General features: G+C 45.8%; 1 protein-coding gene across 11 annotated transcripts in view; it reads right to left on the reverse strand.

Moving 5' to 3' along the window:
- The window catches only part of MARCHF10 (membrane associated ring-CH-type finger 10), an 82,965-nt gene that overhangs the window by 27,902 nt on the left and 30,519 nt on the right, over window positions 1-24,544 (reverse strand). For 8 of the 11 annotated variants that reach the window (XM_053212190.1, XM_027047924.2, XM_027047919.2 and 5 more), the window contains 2 exons: window positions 16,086-16,257; window positions 4,557-4,709 (listed from right to left, as the gene is read on the reverse strand). In XM_053212190.1, the coding sequence (XP_053068165.1) occupies window positions 4,557-4,709; window positions 16,086-16,257 (325 nt within the window). Of the gene's footprint in view, window positions 1-4,556; window positions 4,710-8,813; window positions 9,370-16,085; window positions 16,258-24,544 lie in introns of those variants that run through there. The other 3 variants (XM_027047920.2, XM_027047922.2, XM_027047927.2) reach the window with 2 other exon arrangements.

Here is a 24,544-nt window from a genome sequence, read left to right on the forward strand (position 1 = left end):
ATTCAAACTCAAGCCCGCCTGACACTATGGTTTGTGTTCTTAACCCCGACCCTGTGTCCCCCTTAAGAAAATGGCTGGACTTCCAATTTCCTTGTGAAAATGCGTATCCGTTTAATTCATTGTGATGTGCATGTACTGTTCAGGATTTTTTTTTTAACCCTCTCAGTGCAGATAGGACACTTGAAAGTACTTACTTCTCTGATCCCACTTCTCTTGGTTTCCTCCTGGCATCAGCCTCCTCCCGGCCCCACCCCCCACTTCCCCTGTGCTCTCCTGCAGGATCTGGTCCTTATCATTTACTTTCCAGAGCCGTTCGCCCCCTAGAGTGGACAGGACTCCACGGGGTTGGAAAGGCCTGTGTGGTAATAGCTCAGGCAAGTGAAATGCAAATCCGCAGAGCCTCCGTCCCAGCCAAGGGCCAAGTCAATACTGACTCACTTTAATTGAGGGCCTCCTGGGAGCACCAGCTTCTAAAGTCCTAATACTCTCTAAGCCTCTTTTATTGTTAACTGCATGGACACTCAGCGACGCAGTGTGAATTTTTCCTCATCAGCTCTTCCAGAAATCAGTTAAGCTCTCCCAATCAGGCCCCTCACGGGTTTTATAAACCCCAATAAGAGATATATCAGCGATTCCAGGAAGCTCTGAGCATCTGGCTGTATGTGTATTAGGAGTAGAGCTGGTATGCCCACTCAGATCCCGTTTGGGGGGACAAATTCTTCTAAGTGACCAACTGAATTCTCTTGATTTTTTTTTTTTTTTTTTTTTTGAGAAAAAAAAAAAAGTGATACAGAAGATTCAGAAATGCAGGCTCCGGTCGATTGCTTTTCATTTTGAATCCGATGAAGCACCGTGGAGATTAGCAAACAAGTTGCTGGAACCTGAATCTTCTGGTCTGTCCCTGAACACACAGCTGTCCCTCTGCCCTGAGCCAATTCAGTCTGGGCTTCAGGAGACACCTGAGCAAAATGATCGGCCAGGACAACTTTTGCAAATCAGAACTGGACACTCAACAGGAACCACAAGCTTATTTCAGGGAAGCCAGAGAGCTGTCGCCCAGCAACACTGGCTTCTGGATGCTGCAAGGCAGCTCCTGTGTATCCCAAAACACCCCAGGGAATGCGTCTTCACTCTCCTTGTCACCACCACTGCCTTCCTCTTTAAAGGTTCAATCAGCGTTTCCTTGGTGTGTTTCCCCTAAAGGTGGCAGACTGTGCCATTCTATATTTCCACTATTTTAACCCTATTTCTTGCGTCTATCAGATAGGGAGCAGACTTCATAGTGCGCGGGCTGGGAATAAACACCCCATTTGGTATGCCAGGATGCGCTATTCATAGACCAGGCCCTACAGATTCTGCCGAACGCCTCTTGGGCCCTGTGTGGACTCCAGCTCAGAAGGGAGGGGCTCCCATTTCCAGAAGTTCAACCAGGTGCCACTGAATGTTCCAGGTGCAACAAGATGAAACCAGAAAAAGCATCCATCCTCTCTGTCTTTGGTCTAGATTTCTTCATGTGCTTGACCAACCAGTCCTAATGTAGGAACCATATACTTTTACCTGTTTTCCTCTGATTATACAAGTAGTTGATGTTCATTTGGAGAAAATTTGGAACTTTCAGAAGAGGATGAAGAAGAAATAAAAATCCCCATAATCTGAGACTCAGACTGCCCTTGTTCCTGTTCTGGAATTCAGGGGTGGGTTGCAAACCCAAGACCCCTGGGCCATTTTCATCCTGCGATAGTGGTTTGGCTCGGCCTCTGAACGCTGAGTTAACTGCCTTTAGGTGGAGCCTGTACGTTCTGGTTTACCTCAGTCCCCACAGCCTCGGTTACGTGTTTCTCCTGCCATTTCCATGGGTTCCCTGAAGTCATTTGAATTTATAAGTCAGCGCTCTTACCTAGAAATACTTTTTTTCAAAAAAGTCAATACTGGAATATTCGGGTACATAAAACTTTATGTCCTGCTTTCTTTCCCTAATTTTTTTTTTTATTGTGAGCATTATCTCCTGCCAGAAGTTCAATTATTCTTCAAGAGCATGATATTAAGGACAGGTTAAGATATACAGGGGCGCCTGGGTGGTTCAGTCGGTTAAGCGTCCGACTTCGGCTCAGGTCATGATCTCACAGTCTGTGAGTTTGAGCCCCGCATCGGGCTCTGTGCTGACAGTTCAGCCTGGAGCCTGCTTCCGATTCTGTGTCTCCCTCTCTCTCTGCCCCTCCCCTGCTCATGCTCTGTCTCTGTCTCAAAAATAAATAAAAACATTTAAAAAAAGATACATTATATAAATGTATCATAATTTGTTTCATTCTTCTCCTATTCTTGGGTATATAAGTGGTTTCACGGTTTTTGCTATTACAGATTACGCCATGATAAATGTCCTTGCTCGTACGTCTTTGACTACGTGTCTTCTTAGAGCAGATTCGCGGGCATGGGATTGCTAGGTCAAAAGGTATGACCCTTCTAAAGACTTTCCACACATGTTGCCAAATTCCAGTTTGTAACCAAATTACCCTACAGGTACGAAATGAAAGCATCTCTCATAGCTGTGTCACCAGCAACTCCTGCCAAGGGCTTGGCATGACATTGACACAACAGTGCGCAGGTAATGTTATTCGTTTCACTATCAGTATTGGGTATTATTGTTACCCAGTATTGGGTAACAATATTGTTATCAGTATTGGGTGTTATTGTTAAAACCTTAGCCAATTTCATGGGCCAAATCGATCTTGTGCAAATTTACATTTATTACTTAGTGAGGTTCAACTTGTTGTTTTCTTCCACATGTTTACTAGCTGCCTGCATTTCTTCTGTGAAATTGTCTGCTACGCCTCTTCCCATTTTCCTATCAGGTACTCGTGGGTTTTCTTATTGATTTGTAAGAGCTTTCTATATATTACCTCTCTGTCACATTGGCTTCGAATTTCTCACGGATGCGATTCAAACATCTGGCTCCTACTCCAATTTATACAAACCACTTGAGAATGTGAGAGAAAGAATGAAAAAAGAGACTAGTGAGGAAAAAAACTGGGGAAAGACAAGGAGGCCTTATCCTTATATAACAGAAAGCTGAATAGATACTAGAAAATTGGGATAAATTCTCAGTGAATCTCAGGATAACAGAAGATGTCTTCCAGGTAGAGGTGGAGGATTGTATGAGCCTCATGGGATGTTTCATGCACGGGGAACCTGACCTTTCATATAATATTCAAGGGTTTACTAGGACCATTGGCGCGGTGCAGGAGAGAAACTAACAGTAATTTGGAGCCTACTATAGCTAGGTGCTGGTCAGTGTATTACTTCCTTTAGTTATTACAGCAATACAGTGAGGTAGATTATATTATCTTTTATTGTTTTAAGTTTCTTTATTTTTATTATTTTTGAGAGAGTGTGAGCTAGCAGGGGAGGGGTGGAGAGAGGAGAATTCTGAGCAGGCTCTGAGCTGCCAGAACACGGACCCCAACGCTGTGAGATCCCATGAACTGTGAGGTCATGACCTGAGCCAAAGTCAAGAGTCGGACACCTAACCTACTGAGCCACCCAGGTGCCCCTCGTTAGCATCATTTTAGGACAAGGGAACTGTAACCCACAGGGGCTACTTGACCATCCCAGGCTCCAAGGCAGGGAGGAAGAAGACCTAAAATTAGAAGGGAGGTCTGCCCTTCTCAATAGGAGGTGTTACATCACTGGGGGCCTGTGACATATGGTTGTTGCAGGTTCACATATGCTCTAATTGCCCCTAATTCCAAGCCATCCAAACCACTACCCTGTTTGATATTTATAGGTGTCCACTGAAGTATATACCGCATTTTAAAATAAAGCCTACTGTGTTCATCGGGTGGTGAGGAAGTGTGATGCTCAGTGGTTTCTCCAAGGGGAAGACTAGGTCCCTGGCGAGGTTGGCTGTCCAGTGTCACTTTCTTTGAGTCCTATGGAGACTCTTCGGGTCCTATTCCTTCTGCCATCACAGGGGAGGGTGATGTGGTCAGTGGAGCAACATGGCCTGGGCCTTTGGATGAATGCTCAGGACGGAAAGAGGACGTATCCACCAGACCAGGGTTTTGAAGGAAAGTGTATATTTGCTTTGATGTTATTTCTTACACACTGAGATCTCAACACTCTGGATGGTGAGGCGAGAAGATCCCTGCGGGAGGTGAGCAGTCTGCCACCCACAGACCCCCCTCCCCGCCTCTTGGGCCAGGTGAGACAGCCCCAGACCTGCAGACTGCTTCTCCACCCCTTGTCCCCCACCACCCAGATGCCCTCTCCAGAAGCCGAATGGCTGGCCCCCACTCAAAACCATGCACAGTCATGCTTATGGAATAAATGGGAGAAAAAATAAAAACAAACTCCCCTGCCCTACCTTTTCCGGCCAGCCTCTCTCCGAGAAGGAAACTAGATCCAATAGTTTGCTTTCAAATCCTTTTAAGCATTTCATTTTAAGGTACACTGTCCTCCACATAAAATCCCAAGTGTCTGAAAACCATATGGAATTCACCAGGTAACCACACAAGTCTGTCCTCTCTGAGGACCAAGACGCATGGGTCCCAGGTCCTTACCTGGTCCCCTGAGGGCTGGCGACTTCACTGGCAGCTGCGATTTCTGTCTGTTCCTGTCCCCTGGCACTCTTGGGCTCTGCGTTTCTGGGCTGACTGTCAGTCTCCCCAGGTTTGGCCTCCTCTTCCTTGATAAAATTTGTGGTGCCTGGGCTGCTGAAAGGTGCAAAATCTTTTCAATAATTTTTACAGGGAAACAGCTTCTGCATAAAGAATGCTCCAAAGGCCCAGCAACGGGGAAGGCAGGTAAGGGACTGGGGCCCAGGTGGTCAGAGAAGAGCTGGATTTGAAACCTGGTTCTGTGACCTTGTAGCTGTGTGAAATTGGGCAGATCACATCACCCCCTTGCAGCCTCAGTTTCCTCCCCTATCAAATGGAAAATCATAATACCTACTTCGCAAGGTTGTTATCACTCACCGTTAATGAGCACCTGTGACACCTGCAAACAGAGTCTATAAGGGGGGTGCCCTTCTGCTAAGATGCTTCTAGCGTCCTGTTCATAGATGTTGGGATGGGCATGCTGGAACCCTGTCGAGAGCCCTCTGCCGTTGGGACATGCAAAGGCCCTCTCTCCAGCTGCTCTTCCAAGGTTGAATCACAGCCTATTTTGTACCCTCAGGTTGTTTATTAGCAGCTAAGATGGCCTTCCAGAAAAGTTCCAATGTCTGGAATACCAGGTATACCTATTTGCTTGGCTATATGCTGGGAGGATAAACTCACAGGAAAGACAGTAGTGGGAATGCTAACGTGGAATGAGTTCCCGATGACTTTTTTTTTTTTTTTTTTTTGGAAATTCACATTTTGAACTAGGTTGCTAATTGGTTTGAATAATCTCAAATGTCTTCTGCACATGTAGGAAGCGTCAGTGCCCGCGGAGTTTGGGGCAAGCGTTTCAGTATTTTCCATGCCTCTCTGCAAGTTCTTGAGTTTACAAGGCAGTTGAATTGTGAATATCTGAACTAGATCTTTCCAGGGGAATTTGCCTGGCTCATCCCCTCTTGGACAGTTCAGAAGTTTCACAAATAACCGTAGCCAGCAGGCAACACGGGTAAAGCTGGGAAGGTCCTCGAGTTGTGTGCGAGAGAGCAGCCGTTCTTGGCCTGTGGAGACAACTGGATTTATGTTCCAGAGAGTAAGTTGTGGTTTTTGTCCAGATTCAGGAAATGAATGAAAGTTCTTCCTGGCAGCTCACGAAGCCGAGTTTAATGCGATTAGGTACGGCCCGCTTCTCCTGATGGGCCCCAGGAGGGGAAGGCACTCAGTTCTGTGTCCCCAAGACAGAGGGGACCATGTTCTACTGGGGATTTGCGGAAAGAGGGGCACGGCCGGTGATGGTGGCTCACGTAGGGTGAGCTGGTGGGGCCTGGAGGGGTTGCAGGTGTGACCGCAAAGGAGAGAAGGGAGTTCTCCAGAAGATGAGGATATATTCTTCAGAGGGTGTGGGGTGGTGATGAGACACAATTTCACTAACCTGGAGGAGAGTGAGAGGGGATTTACGCTATGGGAGCCAGGATGGAGGGGGGAGCGAGGCACTTTCTCGGCACCCAGATTGCTTTCCTGCAACCCACGGGTTTCTCCCTGGTCATCTAGAACCTCATCCCTCCAGCTCTCAGCAGTCAAAGACTGCCTCCTACCTCTCTCCCCTGACGGCCAGGGCGGGAGGCAATGGGATTCCTACTGAAAAAGCAGCAGCTGGAGGGCCGAGGGAGGGGCAGTCTTGGGATTCAGGCCCCAAGGTCCTGGTCACAAGGATTGCACGTTGATTCCTAGCGGGAATCCCGTTAGAATCTTTGCATTTCCTTCAGAGCCCAGGGCAGCAGAACCTCACACTGCCCACTGCCCCATGCCCTCGCCCCCCTCCACACCTTCCCAGGGTGCAGGGGTGGGGTCCTCCTTCCCAGGGGCCTTTCTGCCCTAGCCTGTCCCAGCCGGCAGGTCCTTCGAGGCCTATTTCCACTTTTATGCCCACCCACATGCTTTTATGCTCTGACTCTGCTTTGGCCAGAACTTTCAGGATTCCTAGGACCTTTAGCATTGAAATAGTCTAACATCGCCCGAGGTATACATCTTTTCTCTCCTTAAGGATGAGGACCCTGTCTTAGCCTGCGTGTGGCCTGGTCTCCTTCAGGACAAAGAGTAATTGCTTATTAGTGTGATGTGCGAAGGTGCGTTCGGCTACCCGGCTACCACGGGGGAGTCCAAAAGTAGAACAAACTTTTTCTTGTGCTAACCATCCAAGATGACTTAAGGTGATTTTGTCTTGTTCCAAAAAAAGCGCGCTTTCTTCGAAGCATCAGCTCTTTTAAATGATTTCCAGAAATGAGCCTGTCTGTCTCTAACCGAGGGTTTCAGCAGACTAAAGTAATAAAGCTGAGAACCCGGAGATGGTTTTACGAGGTCTGGCAAGCGAAGCTGGCAGGGTGGGCAGGAGCCCCTGACTTTGGGCAGGTTGGACCTCAGGCTCGGCACCTCTGAAACGGGAATATTCCTATCTTGCCGAGTTACTGCGACGTTTCACAATAATGTACGTAAATGGCCTCAGAGTCCGGTGCTTCTCGGCCGCTCTCAGTGGTTGTTGCAGCATGTGCCACAAACAGTTTACTGCTACTACTACTAATTGGGGATCTGAAGTCGCTCCCCGGAGAGAATTGCACTGGCCCAGAACGTGTTCTGCAGGTTTCATCCCTTGAGAATAACCTACTCGATAACCTTCATTTCTGTGCTGTTCTTGCCGAGCCGTCCTCCCTCAATCCTTTATAAAATCCAAAAGGCAAATAGCAACTCCCTATTATAATCTGTTCGACAAATACCCGTGTGCCTTTGCTATGTAATAATTTGAGGGTTCGCAAAGATGAGTAAGACAGTTTGGTCATGACCTTAAAAACTGTAATCCAATTTGGTGGTACTGCTGACTTCTTCCTTGTGATTACCCTCTCAGAGTCTATGGAAGGCAAACTCTTACAAAATATCCCTTTTCACCACCTGCCGTTGCAGGCACAGATGAGGTGACCTGGGCCGCACAGCTTCTATGCACCCTGTTTCCGGGTCCTACTCACCTTCCCTGTACCCAAATCAAACCAAACTTCAGACCTCTGGGGCCTTTCTAGCATGGTCCTCCCCGTGGCATGGTACAGACCTTAACCTACAGAGAGACCCAAGTTAGAGTCACACTGGAAGAGGAAATAGAGCTTCCTCTTCAGGTTGGAGGACAGACCCGTTACCTTGGAGAGAAGGCATTTGTGCTCAGCAGTCCCATTGCTGCCACTCAACACCCTGAAGTTTGTTAGCGAATTTGGGGAAGACTGGTTTGCTTTGCACTGGACCCTCTTCTAGTGTCTGAGCGAGGCGATGCCTCCGGGGACAAAGAAACCAAATGGCTGTTTCGATACAAGGTGCCTGTCCTACTTCTCTTGACGATGCTGGGATGCTGTAATTGTTGATTGAATAGTTCTTAATTTGACTAGGGGGGGAAAATGTAGTAATCTCCTATTTACCCAAGGCCCTGATCACTGAGAACCAAATCCACTTAATCGTGCATGTTAATTCCATGTGCCTCATCATTGCTCAGTTCTTTACATGCTTGCCAGACACAGACACGGTTCTTGATAGACCAGGTCGAAGAGAGAGAAAAATACAACTCCTAAACCTTTACTCCCTCCCCCTGTCTTGACAAGGAGGTGCCAAGATTCTAAGAGATGCCTTCTTAAAAAAATGTCTTGCTTCCTTTACTCTCTCAACATAAATAAATAAACTTAAAAAAAAAAAAAAAGTCTTGCTTCCTTTAGATCGTGGGAAGAATTACAGCTTAGTCGCAAGGGCCAGTGTTGCCCTGGAGTAATAGGCAGCTTTCTGTACACTCACAAATAACAGGGCGCGTCGATTTGCCTATTTGGGTGTGCTGGAAATGTGTGCTGTCTCACATACCCAGAGGAGATCTTAATTAAAGCTTAATTATGTACCATAAATATGTTTTATTTTGGAGCCCAGGAGGTGGGATTTTTTGATTTTGGGAAATGTGGTGCCTAATAAGTAGGCAGGAAAGGGAATGTAAACAGTGAGTGAGCCCTTTAATTTGTCCCCTTTCGGCACGGTTCTGCGGGGCTTCTCAGTCCCAGCGTGTGCCTTGGGAAGGGCCTGCCCACCCCCCCCTCCCCGCGCCGCCCTCTCGGGGCTGCCATCGGACACAGGAGGGCCTGCTCTGTTTCTGGGCGTCATGTTCCAGAGTGTGCCAGCCACGGGAGCGAAGAAATCAGATGAGTCTCGAGAGAGGACGGGATTTTATTGGCCGCTCACGCCTTAGCGCTACGAGGAGGTCGAGTCAAGTGGCAGCTGTCTGGTCTTCCTGCTCCCCTGCACACCTCACCGCCTGGGTGTTGCTCGTGACCTTGCCCTCCGGCCCCCCACCTCTCCACCTGCCTTCCGGAAGCCCGAAGTCCCCCTCTCCCTGACTCCTCTGTGCTGTGTGCCTGGCCGAGGGCGACTTACCACACGAGGTAAATCTTACTGGGCCTCCTGGGGCCCGGCAGACACAGCACAGGGGTCTCCGCTGGGGTCGGGCAGGACACGGGGAAGTAACACAGGGTGGCCGGGTACTGGGGCACGGGGCCTGGGGACAAGGAAGAGGGGTTGGTGAAGGAGGGAGAGGGGGCAGGAGGCAGCTGGGGGAAGGGGTCCTGGGCCGCCGGGGAGGCTGGCGGCAGGAGCGGCAGGGGGAGGCAGCAGGAAGTGGTATTGGGCTGCGGGAAGGGGGAGAAAGTGAAGACGGAGCAGTAAGGGGAATATTCAACACAGAAGAGGGGGTGCTCGCTGCTGTCACCTGCACAAAAGAAAAAGAGCAATCAGGAAGCAGCACTCACAGTGGGAAAGCCTGTGAATGAATCAGAACACAAAGAGGGTTCTTCGGGCTGGCCTGTCCAGGTGTCAGAGGGGTGGCCGATGGGATCTCAAAGTCACCCGAGAGTTAACTGAGGGACACGGCCTCATCATCACACCCTCTTCCAGCCAATAGTCTCTGGCGTCCCTGACAGACGCCGGGAAGTTCTTCCCCCACTGAGTTCCTGCGTGGCAGCGCGGGGTCCCTTCTCCGCCCCCACGGCCAGTCTAATTAGCTGTGCCCGCAGCAACATACGGCGGCTGGCAGGGTCTCACCTCGGTAAGGCTCTCCCCCTCCAGTCCTCCAGCTGCCCGCAGGAGGAGGCGGCAGTCATGCCCTAATCTGGCCTTTCTGCTGCAGAGGGGAGGTTTGAGAAAAGAGAAAGAAGCAGAGAGATCCTGGTGGGATCACGGAAAGGGGGAGGGACCAAGGAGGGGAAGAAGCAGGTGGACGAGGGAGGTGTCCAAGTGAAGTGAATGATTTGCCCGCTAAACCCACACTTAATCTGCCAACCTTCTGGAGGCGGAGTATGGGCACCTGATGGAGACACGATCCAGAGAGACCCCCTCGTGCATGACAGATCTCTCAGCACTGCCACTAGCCAGCTGGGTCACCTTGGATCATCTGTTTACCTTCTCAAAAACTATTTCCTCATCCGCAAAATGAGACAGGTGTTTTCTCTAGGCCTTGTTCCCCCACGGGTGGTCCTTTGACCAGCAGCATGGATGTCCCCTGGAAGCTTCTTAGAAATGCAGAATCCTCGCCCCCTCCTCCCAAACCGACCGAATCACAACCTGCAGCTTATTGGAGTCTCCAGGTATCTCATCTTTAATCTCATCTTTAGAACTTTAATGTTCTAGAATCAAGGCTGTGAGACAGGTGTCCAAACCTCTGTGATGAGAATCACCTGCTGTGCTTGTTAAAGATGTGGTTTTACAGGCTGCCTCAGTGGAGATTCTGACGCTCTGGGTCAGGAACGGGAACCAGGAATGTGTCTTTTCATCAAGTACCTCCCGGGTGACTCTTATCAGAGAAGTTTGGGAAAGGCTGCAGCTGCGATCAGTCCCGATTCTAAAATGCCATCATTGGAAGCATCCAGTTGAAAACCATGATCATTACCTCCAGTATAATTGGGGGTGGGGGTGGGGGTGGGTCTCAGCCCTTAGTTACTCCTATCCTGTGCAAGATCTGACACAATTATCTGTTCCTTCGTTTCCCAGTGCCTCCCTAGGCTTTTGCAGTGGCTGCTACTTCTTGCATTGTTTCTCTGTGGTTGTCTTCTTCTGCCCTTTCCCCACATCATCCCTGCTTGCTCCATGAGCTCTCACAGGGGAGACCCTCTTCAGCTCCCTTGCTCGCTCTCTAGGCCCTTGGATTCCTGCTGGTGGCCAGGAGCTCTCTGCCCAGCAGCAGACCTGGGTCCTCCGCTGTTTCCTGGCATTTCCTCCCGGCCATCCTGCCTGCCCCTCAAAGACAACACTCACGGAATGGGGCCCATTCTCTTCTTGCTTTCTCAGCCTTGACAAAGGCAACCTCCACAGGCCTAGTTTTCTGGGCCAGAGCTCCAGCTTCTCTTTGGTTCCTCCTTTTTCCTTATCCCCACACCCAGGAGTCACCACCAAGTACTGCCAGGAGTACTTCCTTGAACATCCCTCAAGCCCAGCCCTCTTCCCCATCCCCTCTGCTTTTACTCCAGGCCAAGCCCTTCTTATTTCTCTCTGGGTGCAGTGCACGTACAGCTTGTCTGGTCTCTCGGCCTCTGTCAGGCTGCTCTCACTCCCCTTTCAGGCCCCTCTCCATGCCACAGCCCACTTGTAAAAGTGCCAGTTGGGTCGCACCACATCTCACTTAGATCCCCTCCCAGGTTGATGCGCCAATGCCTTTCTGCTTGACATTCAAGGCCCTCAGGGACCTGGTCCTTGCCTCCCTATAGGGTGCCAGCTTTATACTCTCCTCTTCCTAATTTAATTTGTAGGCCGACCCTAAAGCAGAGCTTCTCAAACTCATCTGTGCACACAAATACCCCAGAGATACTATCAAAGGCAAGTTCTGGTTTGGTCAGTCTGGACTGGGATCTGAGGTTCTGTGTTTCTACCAAGCTCTCAGGTGAGGCCTCTGCTCCTGGTCTGGGGACATTTTAAGGCCCAAGGCCCTAGACTACTTGGAGTTCCTCAATTTTTTACAAGAAAGTTATAACCTGTCTTACATCTCAGACTAAAATGGCTTTGGTTGAGCAGCTTATAAAAAGATGCCAGGCCTTGAGCAGCAGGTGGTGGGGGTGGGAGTCGGGATTTCCAAGCAGAGGGAGGATTGGGGACTGACCTTTCCCTACGGCCTAGTCTCCCCACAAGGTTTTAATCCTCCCATCTACCTGGTGAGGTAGGTAACAACTCGACTTTACTGCCGAGGAAACTGAGTTCGGGGAAGTTGCCAGCTCACATTTAGGGCTATAAAGTAGTAGACCAGGATGCTGAGCCGTGGCTTCCCGTTCTGGGCCCTGTGACCTCCCTGAGCCCCACGGTCTCGGAAGCATTACCATAAACGACTGAGGATTAGTATTCTCTACGTAGAAAGAGCGTTCACTTATGGTGGTTGTTTTCTAACTTGGGCAGATGGCCTGGAAAGTTGTTGGGACACCAAGGGACCTGCCTGGAAATTCATTAATCTTGGCCTTTCGAGAAAACCTTCCACAGAATTTATTTGCAAGGTAGGTTATGAAGATTTGGGATTTGCGTCAAATTCCTCTTCCAGGCCGCCCTTCAAATAAATATTTCCCGACTCACAAGAGACCACAGTTATGTTAGATGTTTATCTTTTTAAATCTGAGTTCACTGCTTTTTCTTGGTTTTACAAGAATACGTCCTCACGAGAAGCCATTATTAAGCTGAATAGGCTTTGCTACTCCCACAAACGTGAATCTGGTAATGACTAACATTGAACTCAGTAATAAGTGAGGATAATTTCAGAACACTTGGCTTTGTTTAAAAGGGCAAGATTTTGGAAGCAGGCTCTAGGACTCCATCCAGATCCATTTTCCTGGCACAGAACTAGGAGACCGTGCCCAAGCTCTAGGTGACAGGAGAGGGCATGCTCTTTTCCCGTGTGCCGGGCACTGAGGCAGAGAGGTCTGCAGGACGCCAGGCGCCAGAACCCCGCAGCACAGTGGCCTTTGGATGCCTGTACGCATCCTGGAAAAGGAAGACGGCTCCTTTACAACTCAGGCTAGCACTGGGCGGGGTCTCGGGTCTAGGCAGGAGGCCAGGAGGCCATAGTAGCTCCCTGTGCTTCTCTGTCCCCCAGCGTTTGCGGGGCCTGGAGACCTGCTCAGCCTCTCCCAGATCCATGCAGAATTCTGAAAGACTATGTAGCTCTGCTTCTGTCCCTCCCTGGACCAGAGTTCACCTTGATCGTGAAATAGGATTTCTGAATCCATTGCACATCAGACACAGCTGGGTCTGGACTTGCTGCCCGACTTTTCCATGTCTTTTTGGAGATGAAGCAAATCTCTGGCTTGGTGAATGCTTTCTGATTATTCATTTCTCCCCCTTTTGTGTTCTGCTCTGGAAATTCAGGGTGTAGTAAAAGTGTTTGTACCTGCATTTATATTAGGACTTAAAAAATATAACTCGATTTTTGGTAAAGGGGAAAAAAAGGATTGTGGGGAGTGGGGGCAACATTAAGACAGAGAAAACAAGGTTTTATAATTCATTCCCTACTAAACATAGTTCTTGTGTCCTAGATATCAATATGCTGTAATTTACCAGGTACTTAATGGTAACAGGCACTGTTCTAATGGCTGAGCGTACATTTTATCATTGAAACTTCACAGCAATCCCAGGAGGTGGGATCTGTTTTGACCCCCCACTTTACAGATGAGGAAACTGAGGCACAGAGAAGTCACTTGCCCAAAGGCACACAAGCAAATAAGAAATGGTACCCAGATGCTAATCCAAGCATTTTGACTCTAAGGCACTTCCCCGACACTACATGGAGGGGGGGGGGAACACGGAGAATTACAAGCCAACTCATTTAGCAGCAGTTTGATGGAATATATGAACTTACTTAATTTAAAATGCGTGAACTCCTTCTAAAAGAGTGTGAAGAACAATGAAAATCTGACACCTTCTCAGTTATAAATCTATTGGTAGAGGGCACCATGGGTTCCTCTATTGTAAATAGCCTTCTCAGGGGTTCTAGATGGTAGGTCACATGGATATAAGGAAAAACTTGATTTCAATGGATTATCATTACATAGATTCGCGTGTAAGGCAATCCACATTTCCCAGCTATATTATTTTATTCAGGAAAAGCCTAGTAGACCTCGGTATGGAAGGTTAGTCTATTACACAGGTGTTGCAAAGGGATTTCACTGGCTTGGATGCTTCAATTTGACACAGAATCTCAGTTCTGAAATGGGAGGAGTTTTGGTGACTCACTGTCAACTTTGGCTCACCCCCAAAATGCTTTAAGAAAATATTCCTCTACAGAGGTAAAGAAAAACAGGAACCTGGTGAGCTGGATCAATGTGTCTAGATAATTCAGACCCCCAATCCTCTTTTTCTAGAACCACAGGAGAGTCCTTTGAATTTTCTGAGTTGCTAGCGTCACTCAACTAGACTTTTCCTGAAAAGACTCAGCTTAAATTCTCACCATGTCTCTGGGCTCTCATTTCACTGTGCTAATTAAGGAACTCTGAGGGTGCATCTACACATGTAAAACGAGTGGATCTTAACACGCCAACGCTTTGCTTTTAGCCAACGTCGTGAATCCAGTTTGCTGTACAACTGATCAGGCTTCTGTAGCAACCGGCATTGATCACCAGGACCGCTGTGCTCACTGGACAGCCAGGCCCCAGTCTAGCCCCTTCCTGCGCGGGTCCTAGACGTGGTCTGGGGTCATAATAGGACAATAAAGCTGGTACTTTTTAAAAGCTTTTACTCCAAGTAACATCCCTCATTTGATGAAATAGGTAGCCTTCTGCCAACTTGGCTCTCTTGCCTAAACCTTGGTGTTTCCAGGCTAGTAATTCTTCAGATGTGATGTTTTATAAAATGTAAAGTGAATTAATTCTTCCTTTTGTCAGTGTTGTAAGGTCCATCTGGAGTTTGCTCGGTCAGAAAAGCATCTGTATTAATCACACAAACTAAGATCATCTAGTGGGCCTAAACCGTACATTTTAATGATTTTACTTGACAGATGACAAAGTAGCCCAAGCAAATAGCTACCCAGTTTTAGCAAGAAGGTTAGAAATCATATCTAGTGAATGGAATTGCATTATTTACACTTCAATTTTTTTTTATTAAAAACCTCCCCAATTCAATAAATGACCACATATATTTTGAAGCAATTGGGAAATCATCTTATCTGCCCTATTCCATTCTTAAACAGCTGAATTTAAAACATGCTTCCTACTGGGGCGCCTGGGTGGCTCAGTGGGTTAAACGTCTGACTGTGGCCTGGGTCATGATCTCATGGTTTGTGAGTTTGAGCCCCCTCGTAGGGCTCTGTGCTGATAGCTCAGAGCCTGGAGCCTTCTTTGGATTCTGTGTCTCCCTCTCTCTCTGCCCCTTTTCCGTGTGCCCTCTTTGTCACTCAAATATAAATATTAAAAAAAATTTTAAACACACTTCCTACTAAAAGTCTTAAAAATGAGAAATTGTTAACTATTAATGATACTTTCCCCTAATTAAATAAGGAAAAAGTGTTGGGGCTTTGCTTGGAAGGACATCATTTCAGATTTCTTTTTTTTTTTTTTTTTACCTCATTAAAGCAACAAAATGTGGGTGGTTAATCTGAGGGAAAGCTGCCATTTTCTAAAAATGCATTAAGACTTAACTGGACGGGTGGTTGCATGACAAGAGCTATTTAGGATTAGAGAGTAGTTGTGATTTGTATTTAAATGAATTGCACGCTATTTACAAATTCTTCGGCAGTTAATCTGGATCCTTTCCATTCTACTGCAAGCAGAAGGCAGACCTTTCTGCCTAGTTACCCCAACTTCGAAGTCAGTTCCTGGAGGAATCAAGTTTGTCCTCCATATGTTGGCTTTGATGGGGATGAGCCCAAGGGACTCTACGCTTTCACTTGAATTTATCCTCTTTCTGGATACTATTAAATCATTCCTGCCTCAAGCGGAGGACTGATCTCTGCTTCAAAGGCAGCTAAAGAGTGAATTATTTACCAAATTGCACAAAAGGGAGGATGTATCAAGCCCCCTTTCTCCCAGAGAGGACAACCCCAGTATTGGAGGACTTTATTACTCTCTCTTTCTTGGCTATAAATTATGCCATTCAGATGCTTTTGAAAGCTTCTCTTCATGCTCTCGCTTGAGTCATAAAATTTGATACCTGGGGCCAAATGCCTTCCCCCATCCCCACCCCAGAAGGGTAAGGAAGACGAAAAGGCACCAATTCTAGGAAAGTGTCACACAAAGCCAATGACTGGGCAGCAAATTTGGGCAGTGGGAACAGTTGTTCTGCATAAGTCACACCTTCTTGATTTGCTCTTCTACTCTAGAATGAATTTTACCACTTGTATAAGATCACCGGACCCTCCAAAACCTGAATTCGCCACTCAGAGGGCCCTCGGTGTAACCGGTACCACCAGTCTGTAGTGCTGGGATTTTAGAGTTTGTGAATTTCCACACATCAGTCACTCACCTGAAGAGGGTTTGCTGGGGCCCACCTTCTCCGGTTTCCGTGGAGTCATGGTACTTTTATGTTTCTGTTTGACTGATGTTTGGTCAATTGCCGGAAGTCTGGAATCACCTTTGACCGCAGAACTCTTGGTGGAAAGTCTTGGTTCGGCTACAGAATCCTCTTCACCAGAACTCTACCGGAAATGAAAGGTGTCTGAGTATTAATGGCCAAATAGGTCATCTCTGCTGGGCAGAGGGAAAAAGAGACTAGCTGACTGCAGGGATCCCTCCAACACTAACACTGGAATATCCCGCCATGCTTAATATGCCCTTTTACCAGTGAGGTTTTGATGGACTGCATCAATTTAGAAGAATCAATTAGAAATAATAGCAAAGTTAATGAGACTATTTTGCAGAACACCATAAAAAGGAGACACTTCTACAAGTCTATCTTGTAGAATGTTATGAAAAGAATACATTTCTGACCCTTAAGTAATTTGATGACCAACAAACAGCTCATGTTATGAAAGCTATGTATGAAAGCAAAAGAAACAATCAATGCCCTTAAACTTCTTGCTTTTGTTATCTGAACTGCTTTGGGGGTGGGTGAGGAAAGATGTTCCTAATGGTAATCATATACTTGACAATGAAAAGGAAATTTAGACAGTGTGTTGGGACTGAAAAAATTAGACCTCCGTTTACCGTTCTGAATTACTGGGTGCAACGTGAGAGAGACTAATCTTTTTAAGAGTCTCCTAGTTGTCCGTCTTCTATAAAGAAGTCAGTATAAATCTACGCACAGCCAAATCATGATTCCTGCAGTGTCAGAGTGTCTCAGCGCAGCCTTGCCAACACAACAAAAATTATCCAGGCATTCGATAGTTTTCTACTTTGCTGCCACTCCGCTAACCAAAAGAATAATGAAAGCAACGTAACTGGCTATGGGAAATCTGGTCACAGTGGGTGAGTTAAGTCCTACCTCATGGTTTTAGGTCCTGGTGTTATGATTTGTGATACACTCTGCAACAAACTAAACCCCAAGGTCTCCGCCCCTCCCTCCCCAGGGGGAGGGTCATTCAGTTCTTCTACAGGCACATTAGTCCAGTCTTGGGAAAGTCCTCTCAGGATGCACGGTCTTCTGCAGACAGAGTGCTACATTAATGGCCCCCTCTTCCCCAAACGTGGCAATTTGTATTGATCTTGCTCATCGTTCCAGCTGACAATTGTGGCATTTTCATTTCAAGGGCTCCTGACTCAGGAAAATACCCTGAGTAGCTTTGAATTATTGGGTGCAACAGAAGACAAACTAAATTCTAAAAAAAAATTCCCCTGCTTGTCAGTCTTCTTCAAAGATGTCTGTATAAATCTACAGGTGGACAGATCATTATCCTCTAAGATAATAAATTGTTGTTTTGTAATTTAGAGTCTGGAGACAGCCTTCAAACAATTATTGTTTCTCCCTGTGTTTTCAGAAAACAAATCAGATAAAGAGACAGGAAAAAGAAAGGACTTAATGAACTGGTTGTTCTCCATTTTCCTTTTCGATTCTGGAATTTAATAGAAATCCTTGAAAATGATTCTGAAATGTCAAAGGTGAAGCATTAAGTCATTTTTAAAAAAGTTTATTTATTTAGTTTTGAGAGGAAGAGTGTGAGCAGGGAGGTGGCAGGGAGAGAGGGAGAGAGAAAATCCCAAGCAGGCTCTGCACTGTCAATGCAGAGCTCAACATGGAGCTTGAACTCATGAACCGTGAGATCATGACCTGAGCCAAAATCAAGAGTCAGACACTTAACTGACTGAGCTACCCAGGCACCCTATGAAGCATTACGTCATTTCTGAACATGAGACAGGTTCTCTGTTTTCAGAGTAGGAAATGTGGGCAAATTTTAATTATGATGCCCAAGACTGTCCTAGGCAAGGAGAACGTCAGTGAACATGGGATGGAATTTTTTCCACAAACTGCCCAACAAATACCTCATGTGAGTGAGTGGACAATAGAAAGGGTCTATTCTTCAGCCCTTTATTTCTGGCCAATGCAAAGGCAGGAAAAAGATACTCTGGGTTACGACTACCAATATCCATGGTTACAGTATCAGGAGCAATAATAGCGTCCACCGTTACTGGTGGGTCTGTCACCCTCAGCCAGGGCTGGATTCTTTGCTTGTCCCGGGCAGTGGTGAATTGGGAGGAGTTGGTTACAAGACTTTTGATTGGGTGGGTGTTAAGCCATATTTTATCCTTCCTTCACCCACTCATTATACCGCAAGCCTTTAATAGCACCAAAGGTGAACGAAAGTTTGGTCCACGAGACAGTGCCTATTACATAGGGAATAGTGTACCTGTGCTCTGAATACATCCTTTTCCGGTTCCTAGTTCCATCAGCCTTACTTGCTTCCAGTTGCTAATCATTCTTAAGAGTCTAGAAATTGCCGCTGGAAGGGGGTGTTTTGTCAGTGGGAAACTAAAGTCGCAATGGCAGAAATAATAATACTTACGATGAATGTGCTTGCTTCACTAATCGTAAGCAAATCATTTCAACTTTTTTTGTGCCTTTGTTCACGTCTTCTTGTGTTCTCTGCCATTCTCTCTCCTCTCTTATGAAAACGCATAATATTAATCAGGGAGGATGATCCTTGGTGTAACAAGTGTAGTAACTCATTCTGGCACCAAAGTGTAGTATTTAAGACTTCCTGGGAGGGGATTCTGGGTTTCCCAGGGTTATTGTGCGACATAGTGTTAATTTTGGTTCATCTCTCTGCATCTCAGAGTTTTCCATCCATGAACCATAGTGTCTACCTTGTGGTGGTTCTGCGAGGATTAAATGAGTTAGGACGTGCTCGTAGCACTTAGAACAATACCGGGCATGCAGTAAATGCCATGTGAGTGTTGGCTTTTGTAATTACCCATTTAAAAAATTAACTCGTTAACAACCGAATATTAACTACCTGTGGTTGAAAGCAAAACCCAAATCCCCAGTGAGAAATACTATTGGATTTTCACTTCATCCGAAGAAATGTGAGCAGAGAGGTAGATCAGATCTTACATCAGACTCTTGATTTATTTATTGATTGATTTATTATTTTTGAGAGAGAGAGAGAGAGAGCACACAAGTTGGGGAGGGGCAGAGAGATAGGGAGACAGAATCTGAAGCTGGCTCCAGGCTCTGAGCTGTCAGCACAGAGCCCAACTCGGGGCCCGAACCCACGAGCTGTGATATCATGACCTAACCTGAAGTTGGACACCTAACCGACTGAGCCACCCAGGCGCACCTGGACCCTTGGTTTCTTTCACAAGCTATTGAATTTATGATTGTCTTCTAAGTATCCAGCTGAAATTTGTCTGGTCTTAAGAAAATATGGCACGATTTCTTTTTCAGACAGTAAAGCTCTAATGGAAAATATTTAACAACAGTCAGAGATTATCAAACAATAATCATTAAGTTATTTTGATTTAAAGTTGATTTTAAAACTGTCTTTTCCCCCTTGTAATTTTGAACAGTAATTACAATGTTCATTTCTTCCCCCATATGTTCCTAAGTTGAAATGTCACATGGAGGTGGAGGCAACAGCACATTTTGCTATTCCTTTGGGGGAAGAAAACCAGCTTTGTCTTTCAAAATCAAAGTCTAAAGCATTTAAAAAAAAAAAAACCTAACTAGAAAGAAACTTTTAAAAATCAAGCTACAGGATACATGTGAGGATTCTCAGTTCCCTATTCATAATTTGGTAAGAATGTCCTAATAAAGCCATGTGAATGGCAATAGGCTATTGTCAAAATGAACATTTTTCTAGAGTGTTATTACTTTTGTATTTATCATTCTCCCCCGGTCCCCCACTTGCTCTTCTGGCAGAATAGAGAGACTACCTTGCCCAGGGCAAGGCTCTCTCCAAAGTTCAGAGAAAAACTCCTGTCTGGGAGTCCCATTAGGGACTTCCATAGGGAACGACTTATTGATGCTATAATGGTTCTAGTTAGGCCTCCTGGAAGACGGAGACCCAGGGGTTGGGAAGTGGAACACATTGCCTCAGGGACGTGAGAATGATGAGATTATTTCACCTGGGACCTCACAATGTGGGATCTGGAATGGCAAGGTGACAGTGAACAGAGACAATTAGAAGAGAAGGAGACCTAAGTAGTCAGGGATGGACGAGACCAGGTTATTTTCCAGCTCTTGCCTGATGGCTCATTTCCAAGACCCAGGAAACTGGTCCTCAAATGGGATGGCCCCTCTCTCCCGCCCTCCCTCCTTCAGGGTGTGCTACTGCATTCTGATTGATGTAGACTAGCCCCATTTTTGCCATGTCATGTGATGGAAAGCTGGGCTGAGCAGATCTCCCGATATGGTGTGGATCAGGGTACAACCTGCTGTGAACAAGAGGAAAAGAGTAGTGTTGGGCTATTGCCAGAGAAGTGTGTTTATGACACTTGAAATAAGTATGTTTTCATGAGACCATGAAAGACAGTGACCAACGCGGTGACACTTGACGTCCAAACAGTAACAACACGGGAAGGGTGACTGAAGGACTGTGGGTGCGAACGTGTACCTTCAAGTTTCCAAAGTCTACGTTCAAATTGTGCCTCAGACACAGAAACAGCCTTAGAGAATCGAAGGTAGCTTGTATACGTAGCATTCTGGACAGGGTGGACTCCTTTGTGCATTCAAGAAGCATAAAAGCATGTTCTACACAGAGGGCTGGCTTGTCACAAAGCAGGCTAACCTGTCTCTAATCTAGAAAAAACTCTAAAAGCAGCAAAGTCCTTCGCATGTTCAGGACAGTGTTGAGCTCCATTTCGCCGCAAGATGCTTTTTGGAGTCAGGGGGGCTGCCACGTGTGTAAATATCACGTGCACCTGTGTCTACCATGGACTTCGGGAAAGAGCGCCCCACCCCCCACCTGCCACGGTCTCTGTGATTTTCATGCTAGCAAGTTGGAATGACTCAGCCTGAGACACTGATCTGTCACTAGTGGCCTTGGTCAAAGTCTTCCCAACATCTGATGACCACGGCGTCGGCTCCCTGAAGGAGGGGCACGTGAGACCATAGAATTTGCTTCGTGATGACTCTCCATCTGACTGTGGAATGGCCTCTGGGTGAAGCTCAGAGCTGCAAGCTACTCAAATGGCAGACATGACAGGTTTTCTGACACTTGCTAGCTATTTCTTGTAATGCAAATTAATCCCTTGTGAGTTGTAGAAATCACTCTTGCGGGTGGTGACACATTTTCATGCTTTTGGGGACCTGTGCGAGTGAGTGAGTGCGTATGATGTGCTCTGGGATGGAGTTCTGTGTGGTGGGCAGCAGGTGTGTGGCCAGAAAATGCTGGATTTTTAAAATTTGAACACTAAAGTGTAGTGGTTAGTAGCACATCGAGACTGCCCTCCGTTGGATATTTCTCAAGTAGAGTTTGGCTACAATAAATTTCTCCTCCATTCTTTATTTGAATTCCTGTGCCCCTTTTAGCTGAGAGGAGCCTCTGAGGAACATGAAAGATTTGGCCATCAAATGGAGATCCTCTACAAAAGTACCTCCTACTCGAAATAATATGTCATACAATGTGGGAATTAATTGAGAAGCATCATTTGCAACGACTATGACTTCAACCCTACTCAAGCACCAGGAAGGCATTTAAAGACAAGAAGCTTGCAGTGGGAGAGATGAGATTATAATCTCATGAAATGCAAAACAACATTTAATTAAGCGATAAATCGGGTGGCACCGATTCTGAATTCCAAAGGAACGCACAGAAAAAGATGCGAAGTCAAGGCAGGGTTCCTGAGGTTTCTGGAACCTGAAGTATGAGTGGTGACTGCCTTAGGCTGGAGGCAGCACAGGAGCCAAGGTATGGATGGAGTAATGAGTAGGGCATGATTCTCAGACGACAGGGCAAGGGGCCAGAGCAGAGAGTGGGGGAGGAGGGGGAGAGAGAAAGCTGGATGGCAGGGTGGCGTCAGATGGGGGGGGGCCCTGAGATGCAAGCAAAGAATTGAGAGTCAATGTGATAGAAAATGGGGTCCAACTGAAGGTTTCTGAGTAGAAAAATGCTTAACATGGTTTCTAAGATGAGCATGTATGTTTCTCTCAGAGTGGGAAAAGAAAGCATCCTGAAAATTTGCCAGTGAAATGATCTTTTCATAGTTTCAATGGCTTTTTTTGGTGAAGTGTAACTCTTCATTACAAAAGGAATGCATGCTCATAATGGACATATAAAGAGAAGCCTAAGAAAGAAAATGTAAAACATTCAAAGCCCCATTAACCTAGAACTAAAAACTGCAAGCAGCTTGGTCTATATTCTTTAAGACTCCCTTTTAATGACTGCGATGGATTTCCACTGAAATCCCTTCTCAAGCAATAGGGTGAAGCTGGGATATGGCCACCCTCCTTGAACAGAACGTTTCCGTCTCCCCTGCCACGTGGTTGGCCTCGGAGGAAAGTCTCACCCACCGAGTGGGAGTGAAAGTGTCTGCCTCACTTCTGCCTCAGTGTCTGGCCCGGCACTTCAGCTAGAAAGGCAACAACTTTGAAAGTCATGCATTGAAGACAACCGAACTGTTATCAGCCCGAGTCTCTGAAAGTCTTGGTGGAGGAGAGCTGTCTGCCCATCTGGTTCGTCCAGCCTGAACTGTCACACGTGCAAGAACTAAACTGCCTTGATTCACTCATCATATTTTTGGTCCCTTTGTTACAGCAGCTGACATTACGCTAACACATGTTTATGCCTATACAAGTGTGATTAAAAAAATAGAATTGTACCATACATACTGTTTCACTTAACAATACGTTGCATCAACAGATACCTTTTAATAATGTTTCAATCTTATTCTGAAAATGTCAAATCTATAGAGCAGTCGAAAGAACGGTACAAAAAACAGCCATTACTCTATTTGCACGCTACGCTCTCTTGAGCCCGCTCTCACACAAGTATGCGCACACTCTCTCCATATATATATTCTTTTTCTAAAGAATTTCAAAGTCACTAGACTTCATGATAGTTCACCCCTAAATACTTACACATCCATCTCTTATCAAAATAGACATTCTCCTGCAAAGCCACAGTACCAGCCATCTTACCTAAAAAAATGTAATAGTTCCGTGACATTGTCTAATACGTACAGCATATTCAAATTGTCCCCCAAATGTCTCTCCAGCTGTTTGTTTTGATCTATGATCCAGTCAAGGTACTTAGCTTGCATGTGGTTTTTATGTCCCTTTACTCTTTGGTTTTCTGCCTTTTTGGCTTTTTCATGTTTTTTACTGTTTTGGAGAGTCCCAGCCCCATAGAAGGTCTTACGTTCTGAATTTGATTGTTTTCTCATGATAAAATTCAGGTTAACCATTTTGGGTATGCATATTCTATAGGTGGTGTGGTGTCCTTCTGTATAACGTCACACATCAGCACCTAACAATGCTATTGGTAATGCTGTTTGATCTCTAGCTAAGGTGGTGACTGCCAGATGTCTTCAATGTAAACTATATTTCCCCCCATTGTAATTAGTAGGTAATCTATGAATGATTCTTTGACACTGAATAGCCTATTCATAAACAACACTTTACCCAATGATTTTAGTGTCTCTTGATGTACTTTTCCTGAATTGATAATCATTTGGGGGTAGTAGCAAAGCAATTTTTTTTTCCAATTCTGTCATTTCTCCTACAATTAATAACTGGCATTCTTCTCTAGAGAAGAACATTCCCCCCACCTTCTCTTTTATTTATGTACATATTTAATTTATTTATTATCACTGCAGTCTCAAGGATATATTTTCTTCAATTATCTCATCACATTCTTTCATGCTCAAATTGTACCAAAATTGGTGAGTGGGAGTCCACTGAAGTTGACTTTTGACATGAGTTTTTGAGCACTTCTTTGCTTTCTGGTACAATAAAAATATCATAGTTTCCCCCTTGTATTTTACCTGTCTCAGACCTGGAATCCAAGTAGTTCTGGTTCCTTTTAGTTAAAATGGTAGTTAGGACTTAATATCAATGCTGGGTGTGTTCATTGCTACTGGAATGACACTGTTCCTAAGTCCTTTCAATAGAATTCATTAGAAATATGTATTTAGGGGCACCTGGGTGGTTCAGTCGGTTGAGTGTCTGACTTCGGCTCAGGTGATGATCTCATGGTTCGTGGGTTTGAGCCCCACATTGGGCTCTGTGCTGACAGCTCAGAGCCTGGAGCCTGCTTCAGATTCTGTGTCTCCCTCCCTCTCTGCCCCTCTTCTGCTCATGCTCTGTCTCTGTCTCTCTCAAAAATAAATACACTTAAAAAATATGTATTTAAAAAAATCATGAGTTCACAGCAATCTTTCTAATTAAAATTTAACACTATATGGAGCTTTCCATTCCTTTGAAAAGTTTTATATTGTATTTTACATTTAGCATCTTTATTCCTTAATTATATTAATATTTTTATTCATGTTTTGCTCTGTAATAAATGTGAAATAATGTCAGAATTACAATACAAATATTACTGTAAGAAT

This window comes from Acinonyx jubatus, chromosome E1 (assembly GCF_027475565.1).
Source record: "Acinonyx jubatus isolate Ajub_Pintada_27869175 chromosome E1, VMU_Ajub_asm_v1.0, whole genome shotgun sequence".
NCBI classification, from domain to species: domain Eukaryota; kingdom Metazoa; phylum Chordata; class Mammalia; order Carnivora; family Felidae; genus Acinonyx; species Acinonyx jubatus.